The sequence below is a fragment of the Oncorhynchus masou genome, chromosome 5 (genome assembly GCF_036934945.1).
Source record: "Oncorhynchus masou masou isolate Uvic2021 chromosome 5, UVic_Omas_1.1, whole genome shotgun sequence".
NCBI classification, from domain to species: Eukaryota; Metazoa; Chordata; class Actinopteri; order Salmoniformes; family Salmonidae; genus Oncorhynchus; species Oncorhynchus masou.
Window position 1 is genome coordinate 80,870,501 of NC_088216.1, and position 10,829 is coordinate 80,881,329.

A 10,829-nucleotide genomic window follows, 5' to 3' on the forward strand; every position below is an offset into this window, starting at 1 on the left:
GTTGTATCCGTTAAACTTTATTTGAAGAGTGTCTACATAATAATAATGGTGGTTATATTTCTCTTATGGACTAAGGACATCATAACACATTCATAAGCCAAACCAAACACTTCCATATACCATACAAAATCATTGTTGATTATGGTAGTATCCTTTCAGTTGGTCTCCGTTTTAGTTTTCATATATCACCTATATCCTGTTTGTATTTGCGTCAGTCAATGTACACCTGTAATATCCATTGACCTATTTATTTATTACTGAACAACAGGAAACTATAACATATCTTGGAACAAACAGGTTGGACCCAGACATAATCCAGGGGTCAGTGAGTTAGTTGGACCTATAATACAGTTCCCAGCCAGGTCAGGATAGACCAACTCTATTTTCTATTGTACGATTGTTGGCACCGTGGATGGAACTGGAACTAAGGCCTCCAGTGTTTTGAAATATGCGGGCCAGGGGGCCGTTAGGTTTGAGTGACACTTCACTGAGTGACAATGTGAAAGCCAGTGTTTGTTTACAGCCAGGCAGTAGCTTGGCTCGAGTGTGAGGGGAGAGGACTGACAGGGGCTAGGCAGGTCCACGCACACACACACACACACACACACACACACACACACACACACACACACACACACACACACACACACACACACACACACACACACACACACACACACACACACACACACACAAACACAACACACTTTCCTCCCCCTGGCCTAGGCCCTAGCCTACACACATCCCAAGCCAGGAACTTCTCAACCCCTCCAGAACAAAGAGTCTTAAAAGTGGGATCCATTTCCTGCTGGTCTGAAACTGGATTTGGGAACCGCTGCTGTGGATCACCATTACTTAAACAAATCATAAAACACAACATGCAAGGCGCCCCACCTCTGCTTTCTGAAACAGGAGTCTTCACTGTGCACAGGGAGCTGCTGGGGATTTAATGGACCTTTTACAGCAGTGGGCTAAATCAGGGTCAGACACAGTGTTTCTTGGTATCTTAAACACATCTACTCTGAGAGAAAAGCATACACCTCACACACATGGTTATGGGCTTAAAACAAGAAGACATCTGTACCATGTCAGATATAGAGGTGAATTTTGAGTTTGCATCCCAATGTTACACGTTATATACATCGAAGAAGACTGAAATATAACAAAACCGTTTGACATAGAAATACCAGATTTTCAGCAGGTTTTTTAAGTAATGTTTATTAATATAATATTAATAGCATTCCATCCATCCATGAAGCCACTAGATCAGCAGCAGGAATGGCAATGCTTTCTCTGTTTTTATTTCTATAATTTGACCAAATCATAAAACGCAGCCCAGGTGGAGCAGTCAGAGTTAGGACTCAGGGTTTATGTTCCAGGGCCTTTTCTGAGGAACTTTAAATACAATAATATGGCTTTTCCATACTGCACAGAGCACACAGGGTTTATTAAAACATGGTGTGCATGGCGTGAGAGTCTGTCCAAACAGAGGATATGTTTCAAATTGATTATTGCATTGTTGAGTTTTGAGTTTGCAAGAAAGGCATTTCACTGTATTTGTCCGTGTGACCTTTAAATTTAAAATGGTACCAATAGAAAAATAAAAGTTGAATGAGCCAATCACAGGACCTGCAGTGCTTTAGGAAGAATAAGGGACAGTTTGAAATGTACTGTGTTGGTGAGTGAGGGGGTTCCCAAAATAGGGGCGGGTTATCAAACTTGTTTTTATTTGCTTTGGGCAGCGTTGTGTGGGTTTTTTTGGGGCACAGTGGAAGGTAGTGCATTTTACCCCTGGTTTACATTAGTACTTTTGCATGTTTTACTATATAATTTCTTCCATCATTGACAGATTTCCTGATCTCCGTGCATGTGCCTCCCCTACATCAATGTGTTTTGGTACTTCCCTTATGCGCTACACTTATCCGCGCACTAACTATACCACAGGTCCATATAGGATAGACTGTCTATCCTGCCATCTAATCATCATTCTTAGTGACAATAGTGCTAGATGGATCGTTTGTCCAGATCGGCAATAGGCTAACTAGTATCATACCACACATAAAATCATTCAAAGCTGCACCCGTGTTCAATTTAAGCAGAGGCCAGCTGTGTCATTGTTCATGAAAGAACAGTGAAGACATGAGACACGCAGCTCAAAAATATCCCCTATTTATCCTGTTTAGGGACAATACCCTTATCCCACCTAGACTATCCTACAACACCACAATGCAATAAATAATTGCATCATTCTTTTCAAGTGAGTAGAATTCTACTCTAGGCTGTAAACTACATTGAAAATATCAATTGAATGACCGCACAAAAGCCCTGTGATTTGAATATTTCATTCCATTTGGGTCCACTTGGATCAGTCGTGGGTATACTCTCGACGGTTTCTAAGGTCTAGAAAAACACAGAAGCAGACCAGTCTGGCTGTACTTTAAGTTCTGATTCTGAGATGTGCTTGTCTGTGGCGGATCATCATTCTCCCAAGTCTTCCTATAATAATGTGGCCACATATGCGCCCAAGTAGTCATATGATAATATCCACGCTTATAAACACAGGGTCACTACAGTTTTTGTTATGTGTTGTCGCAAACATTATTTTGAGTTAATTCTATATGAGGGTGGAGGTTGTGCAATTCATTTTTTACTTTTGAGGGGGAGGGTCATATGTTTAATGCTGTGGATGGGGGTGCATGTTATTTTACCCCCCCCCCCCCCCACAACCCTACATTTCGAACGGCCCCTAATAATACACAATGTGCACATATTCTGCAACTCGAATGTGGTTAATGTGGTGAAGGGGTTATTTCTCTCCAGTGCGCAGCGCTTTCGTTTCGCGTGAGATACCAATACACGCTGAGACCGCACCGCAGGATCATTTTTATTGACAACCGAAACAGAGGCTCTCGCTACTGGCAGTCGCGGTTTTCACAGCAGCAGAGTAGACGGACACGACGCGCCGGGGATGAGTTGGCAGGAAGAGCTGTTCGATTTTACATTAGTGGAACTTGACTTCGAGCAGCCCTGGCGAGCACAGTAGCTGCTGGAAGACTCGACCGTGTCTGTGACTACCCTGCCGCATTCACAAGCTCTCTGGCCGGGGAAAGTGACAGCATGGTGGTGGCCAAGGATTACCAGTATTACCTCGTCGTGAAGAGGGCGAACTGCTCTCCGGAGGTGCAGACAGTCAGCAGCAACATCCATCCGGCTAAAGAAGTGGAGGTATGTAGATAATGTAGGGAGTCTAATATGCGGTATAACTCTCATAAATTGCATTAATTTATTGCAGTTTGCACACCGCGAATTTTTTTATCTCTAAATAAGTTGGGCATGCATGCACTAAGTGGAGGCAACACTGACAGTGAGTGATGAGTAGACTGGGTTGTTGTGGATATTTAATAAAACAATGTTGCAAAAGTTGAATGCACTCACTTATGGAATGTTGACAAAATAGTATCGGCTAAAGGATTTGAGGACATTTAATGCCACATTTGTACTGATGATTGCACAACTATTTTTCATGTGAATCCCATTGTTGGTAGTGTTATTATTGCTTTTGAAGTATGGAGTATTATTTTGTATATAAATGCATTGCTGAGGTCCTATTATGTAAATGTTTACCCAAAAGTAGTTTGAGGAAGTTAAATGAGTCTTGAGTAAAACCTTTGCCTGAGACTGGTTGTCTAATGTCTACTCTAGACTTAAGCTCGGCAGGTTAACACAGTCACGGCAAGTAGAAGACCAGGGTTCAAACCATTCACATCAGAGCAGAAGTCTCAGGCATTGCACAGCTGATGTTTGCTCTGCTCTGCTGCGCTGTGGTGTGTTCTGTCTCTTCATTTTAACTTCTCAACTTAACCAGCCAATTTCACATAGTTATTTCATTTATAATGTTTTGTACCTTCAGTGTTTCGTACTGGTGAACATGGTGGCCTTTTATTCAGGTCTCTTTATCTGTTCTGTCACAGATGAGTCAGTCAAAAGCTGTGCTCAGCTTTCTTCACAGATATACAGTACAAACTACCTTGGGGGCATGAGAAGAGAACGGAGCGGCACCCTTTAAAATATCACACACACATCACGGGATCTGTTACAAGATGACGGTCGTAGACTTGAATAAATGGTTTCTTTCTCATCTATGGCCGGAGGTTTGTTGTTGCACCAGAGAACATAAGAGAAGCAGCGTAGTAGAGGTGTTGTGACGTTGAACTGGAGAGCTTAGACATTCACAAGTCCCAGCTGATTGATGGTAGAGTGACAGGGAAGATGTTTGATCTTGCTCGCTGTGTGGAGGTAAATGGGGTCACAGCGACGTGTCATTGGACAGTAACCAACATCTCATGAATACAGCTGTTAGGATGAATGATTTATTGGGATAGGACTGAAGTGAGTGCTCTAAACCAGATTAAGCTGCTGTTCTATTCTAGCAAATATTCTAGCTATTCTAGCTACCAGGACCAAATACAAATCATATAAAATAATTAAGTTGGGAATTAAAAAGTCTATTCTGTCTGGTGCGTTAATCTAGGTACTATGAGAGAACATAATGTGCTCCTTCCACTTTTACACTGCAGATTACGAGGTGGATGTTGAATTACTACTTTTGTTATTATGATGGTGAATGCTACCATTTCTGGCCATATGAAACTTTGACTGAAGTGTTTGTTTCATTTGACATTTGACATTTGAGTCATTTAACAGTCATTTATCCAGAGCGTCTTACTGGAGCAATTAGGGTTAAGTGCCTTCCTGTATAAAAGATGGTCTGACTCTGATACAGTGAGTCAATGCAGCATGACGATACAGTACTAATTCAAGCTGTCTGCCCCCAAGTCTTTGTCTTTGAAAAGTCAAGACTCCTATCTGGTCACTGCTGTAGTAAGGAATAGTCATGTTTTCACGGAAGGACTGCTAATACCCTGGCCTTTATAACAGTAGAGAGAACACCCCTGTGGCAATGTTGGGTCGGGGGCAGGGACGGGGACCGGGACTGAGACCCCCCACCACACAACATGAGTGTTCCTATTGCTCATTCTAACAGGAAGCTCAGAAGTACAGCTAAGCTACTGTGGAGCCCTGTGTCAGCAGCCTCTGACATGGGAGTCACACAGTGTCTGGTCAGACTCTGAGGGAGGGAGGGAGGGAGGGAGGGAGGGAGGGAGGGAGGGAGGGAGGGAGGGAGGGAGGGAGGGAGGGAGGGAGGGAGGGAGGGAGGGAAAAAACACAAGAAATAAAGACAAGACTGTGAGGAAAGAGAGGAGAGAAGAGAGTTGAATGTGGACGAGAAGCCATCTGTCCCAGGTAGCTGATCATTAACACACAGATCAGCTCTTATATAGCTTTCCCAGAGAGTCACCACCTCACCTCGCTGCTCTCGTCCCCTCCCAGCCTCACAGCCTTTTTCCTCTGTAGGATCAGTTGCCTGCAGTCCTGTTCTTCCATGTTGTTGTTACCAACCTAAATCTTCTAAAACCATTACTTTCAACACATCTGTTTCTCTCTCGCTGCCTTCTAAGTCACTCTCTGTGCCATGGGAATATTATTTATTGACCCACCGGTACTTACACTTCCTGGCAACGTCTCTAGCTGACCCTGAGTATGGTAGTACTCTTTCATCTTGAAAAATGTTACATACTGTAACTCTTTTATTCATGGTTGTCATAACAGGATTCTGAATGTTACATACAGGATTTCTGACAAACCTGGAAATTGCAAGAGAAGTCCCATTTATTTCGATACTTTACGTTGAGCATTTGTTCTTAGTTACTTAATAACTCATTTTACATTTCAGTAATTTAGCAGATGCTCTTATCCAGAGCAAATAGGGTTAAGTGCCTTGTTCAAGGGCACATCAACAGCTTTTTCACCTAGTCAGCTCATGGATTCAAACCAGAAACCTTTCAGTTATTGTCCCAACACTCATAACCACTAGGCTACCAGCCGCCCCAGATAAAACAACAACCAATGTTCATTCTATGACACAATTTCCATGTACAATCCATTTTTAAATGAATCTGCTATCACACTTTAACATTTTCAATCAGCATCAGATTATTCACACAATCAGAAATAAAACATCTATTTGTCTCTAGAGAACAGAGCGGGACAGAGATGCAGCAGTGACGCGAGGTTAATCAGTCAATAACAACGGAATGGAGGTGGGGTGGCGGTGGGGTGGCAGGGTGGAGGTGAGGTGGGGTGGGGTGGCAGGGTGGAGGTGGGGTGGCAGGGTGGAGGTGGGGTGGCAGGGTGGAGGTGAGGTGGGGTGGCAGGGTGGAGGTGGGGTGGCAGGGTGGAGGTGGGGTGGCAGGGTGGAGGTGAGGTGGGGTGGGGTGGCAGGGTGGAGGTGGGGTGGCAGGGTGGAGGTGAGGTGGGGTGGCAGGGTGGAGGTGGGGTGGGGTGGCAGGGTGGAGGTGAGGTGGGGTGGGGTGGCAGGGTGGAGGTGAGGTGGGGTGGCAGGGTGGAGGTGAGGTGGGGTGGCAGGGTGGAGGTGGGGTGGAGGTGGGGTGGGGTGGCATGGCATGGCAGGGTGGAGGTAGGGTGGAGGTGGGGTGGCATGGTGGAGGTGGGGTGGAGGTGGGGTGGGGTGGCAGGGTGGAGGTGGGGTGGGGTGGCAGGGTGGAGGTGAGGTGGGGTGGCAGGGTGGAGGTGGGGTGGCAGGGTGGAGGTGGGGTGGGGTGGGGTGGCAGGGTGGAGGTGAGGTGGGGTGGCAGGGTGGAGGTGAGGTGGGGTGGCAGGGTGGAGATGGGGTGGGGTGGCAGGGTGGAGGTGGGGTGGGGTGGGGTGGCAGGGTGGAGGTGAGGTGGGGTGGCAGGGTGGAGGTGAGGTGGGGTGGCAGGGTGGAGATGGGGTGGGGTGGCAGGGTGGAGGTGGGGTGGGGTGGGGTGGCAGGGTGGAGGTGGGGTGGGGTGGCAGGGTGGAGGTGAGGTGGGGTGGCAGGGTGGAGGTGGGGTGGGGTGGCAGGGTGGAGGTGGGGTGGGGTGGCAGGGTGGAGGTGGGGTGGGGTGGCATGGCAGGGTGGAGGTAGGGTGGAGGTGGGGTGGCATGGCAGGGTGGAGGTAGGGTGGAGGTGGGGTGGCATGGTGGAGGTGGGGTGGGGTGGCAGGGTGGAGGTGAGGTGGGGTGGCAGGGTGGAGGTGGGGTGGCAGGGTGGAGGTGGGGGCTGTCATGCTCAGATATGAAAGGGCAATTCCACAGTAACCTGAATTACGCTTTGATTCAGATTTTTCACTTTAAAATGTATGCCAAACAAAAAACATTTATTTCAAGGTTTAACAAACCATACAAATCTATGCACAAGTACTACTTTGAATAATTTACATATAAAAAGTAAAAACTTTTACTGGAAGAACTGTGCAGATGAAATGTTTGGTAAAATCTTCCTCCGTTTTTTAATCTGACTGCGTTTTCCAAAAACTCTGATAAGTATCTGCTCCCAATGAAGATTGAAAGATGTCTGCAGGCAGAAAGAATGGGGTGTCAGCTTTGACATCACACCTTGAGTTTGAAAGCATTTTATTTTGGTTATTGAACTACAGTAGGTGAAGTGGATTTACATCCGGTAACAGAATTAGCAGAATGGGTCCCTGATTTGTACTATACAGAAATGCATCAGTATGGAATGAATATACTGTACTGTACTTTTCTTTACTGTACAATTGTGTACGCTACTGTGCTCTACTGCACTGTGCTGTCCAAACTTTTGAAACATAGACGTCGATGATTGGTTCAGATTTGTTTCGGCCACGGCGGACCGACCAAAGTCCATGTACGTCCGGGGTCGTCGGTGCTCAGTAGGTGAGGATGCTTTACTGTAAGTAAATGAAAAGAGGGTAGGCGTCATGGTATGTGTCAGTAACCCAACTGGAGTGAGATTATTGTCTTTCATTTTATTTCTTATACCTGTTCAATACTTTTTTTCCTGATAGATGTTGTGTATGACCCCTTTTCCATCTGTTTGACCAGAAATCAAAACCTTTGATTGGTTCCTAATTTTTTTAGGATGGAAAATCGTTAAAATGTATACATGCCTTAATTTCTGAAAACAATATACAGAGTCTTAGCTTTCATTTGACACCCAATTCAACATGCTCCTATCCACTTCACATGGGTCCTTTTACATGGAAATGCCCGTAATCTCTATTTGGCGAGGTGGGTTTCCACCTGAAATCAGTCATCCAGTTAGTCATCAAGAATTCACTACATTCTCAGAAAAAAAAATGGTGTGGTTAAGGTACATTATTGTTCCCGCGGGTACAAAAATATCTATTTAGACATAATATATATTTAGAGGTACATATGGGCAATTCCACAGTAACAGACTGATACTGAGACTCAAATAAAAACCAATGATTGCAATGTTAAACAAGCCATACAACTCAATTGCCACTAAACATTTTACAAAAACACATTTATTTGAAGAACAGTGCAGATGCAAAGTTTGGTAACAGAATGACGGTTTTGGAAATTGTTAGAAGGCGTCCTTGTGAATGGATTTGCTTGTTTAACTTTGCAATCATTGTTTTTTTGTTTGACATACATTTTAAAGTGAAAAATCTGAGTCTCAGCATCTCTGATATCGTGGAATTGCCCCACATATAACCTCACTTGGTAGTGTTCGGTATATTTTAGGGTAGATGTGCAGATAATCTAGTATAATGGTGCATTTTTGTACCCAATATGTTGAATATAAAGGTACAATCATCACTGTATTAAACCACGCTCCATTGTACTTGGAATTTTTTAATCGTTTATTTCAATATGTGTATTTTTGCAGACACATTGATTAATCATAAATAGCACATTTATAAACTAATCTGTTAGTAGTTGGACTTATTGCACCCGTTACTTACATTTGAGTAATTTAGCAGACACTCTTATCTAGAGCAACATACAGTAGTGAGCATATACATTTTCATACTTTGTTTGTACGGGTCCTGTGTGGGAATCAAACCCACAATCCCAGCATTGCAAGTGACATGCTCTACCAACTGAGCCACATGGGTCTTGTTCAAATAGTTTAAGAAGTCTCCTTTATCAATTTTCCCTACCAAGGCAGTCATTGTAAATGCAGGTTGCATGTTATAAAATGTTTTTTTAATATATTTTAAAAATCCTAACTCTGTATGGCTTTCTGTAGGAATTACATAACGCTTTGCAAGCCAGCGTAATGTCAATCAGTTTCAGATCACTGGGTAAAGCTAGACTGTGAAAGTAATGCCTTATATATGTAATATATTGACATAAAGAGTTTAATTTCAATTATGAAATATTCTCTTATGCGTTCATTTTGCAGAAAGGCTACAGGCTTTAAAGTCATGGAATGCAACGACCATGTGTCTGTCACTAGCAAACACAGTCATGGGTGGTACTGGTAACTAAACATTTCGCTTGCATGGCACCTTGGGAAATATGCAAATAATGTTTTACACTCAACAGTGCTCCCCTAAAAATGCAATTGTTTTACATTTTCCAATGTCCCCTACGGTACATTGTCTCTTTTAAGGCACAAACTGCAAGGGTACAATTATGTACCTATAACTAAAGGTTCAAAGGTCGTACCATCCAGGGTACCACTACAGTGACAAGCGTTTGTAGGGCCCACGAGGCCCGGGAACCTGGCAGCCACGTCTGGATAGCGTTAGTTTGCCCGCCAGACAGGATGTCAGCTTTGGCTGTGACAGGGAGATAGGAGTCCAGCCAGGACAGGCAGTGCTTTACTGATTGTATGAACTATGAACAGAACATAAGCTGCGATTAGTGCCAACCTATTAGTCTCTGACTCACCTCACCAGGAAGAACTAGGTGTTCTGACTGAAATCTGTTTTTTTTGTTGTGTTTTATCGACGTTTCAATGAGCAAGTTTATCAGCTGAAAAATTCTGATGAGTATTTTTAAGTGCCTGAATACCTAACACATTTTCTCATCATAATTCTTTCAATTTTAGTAAATAAAAAAATAAAAAAAGATTGGTCACATACACATGTTTAGCAGATGATAATGCGAGTGTAGTGAAACGCTTGTGCTTCTAGTTCCGACCGTGCGGTAATATCTAACAAGTAATCTAACAATTTCACAACAACTACCTTATACACACAAGTGTAAATGAATTAATAAGAATATGTACATATATTTATATGGTTGAGCGATGTCCGAACGGCATAGGCAGGATGCAGTAGATGGCATAGAGTACAGTACAGTATATGAGATGAGTAATGTAGGGTATGTAAACATTATATAAAAAGTGTCATTGTTTAAAGTGACCAGTGATACATTTATTACATCCAATTTTGAATTATTAAAGTGGCTAGAATTTTGAGTCAGATTTGAGTAGTAGTTGTAGCAGTTCTGTGCGTAGTTGGGAGGAAATATAGGCCTACAGCTAAACCAGGTTGAATGTTGGCTTTTGTTTACGTGAAAAATGAGGAGGTGAGTGTATCTAAAATAAATGTTGACGTTTATAAACAAATCACTTCTGTAGCGTGGTATAGTCCCACCCCACCCCCTACACACACACACACACACACACACACACACACACACACACACACACACACACACACACACACACACACACACACACACACACACACACACACACACACACACACAGCTCTTTTCTGTGAGAGTTTTGTGACACTAACGTCGGGAATCGATGACTGCTTTTTTTGTTGATGTGATATACAGACAAGTTGTTTTTATAAATAAATTAAAGTTGCCACAAAATACTTAATTGCTGCTGGATTTTTCCCCTAATTATTTGCGTTATCACCGGCACAAGAGATACGAGTACACAGCGAAGTGTGTTACAGTGTTGTAAATCTGGT

At 43.6% G+C, this 10,829-nt stretch overlaps 1 protein-coding gene across 3 annotated transcripts in view; it reads left to right on the top strand.

Moving 5' to 3' along the window:
* Positions 1 to 10,829, top strand: part of arhgef3 (Rho guanine nucleotide exchange factor (GEF) 3) — a 116,574-nt gene that overhangs the window by 77,507 nt on the left and 28,238 nt on the right. Inside the window, exon 1 of one of the 3 annotated variants that reach the window (XM_064966960.1) lies at positions 2,776 to 3,225. The exons of the other annotated variants lie outside the window; for them this stretch is intronic. Coding sequence (XP_064823032.1) covers positions 3,118 to 3,225 — 108 coding nt within the window. The 5' untranslated portion in view covers positions 2,776 to 3,117. Of the gene's footprint in view, positions 1 to 2,775; positions 3,226 to 10,829 lie in introns of those variants that run through there. 3 annotated transcript variants of the gene reach the window in all.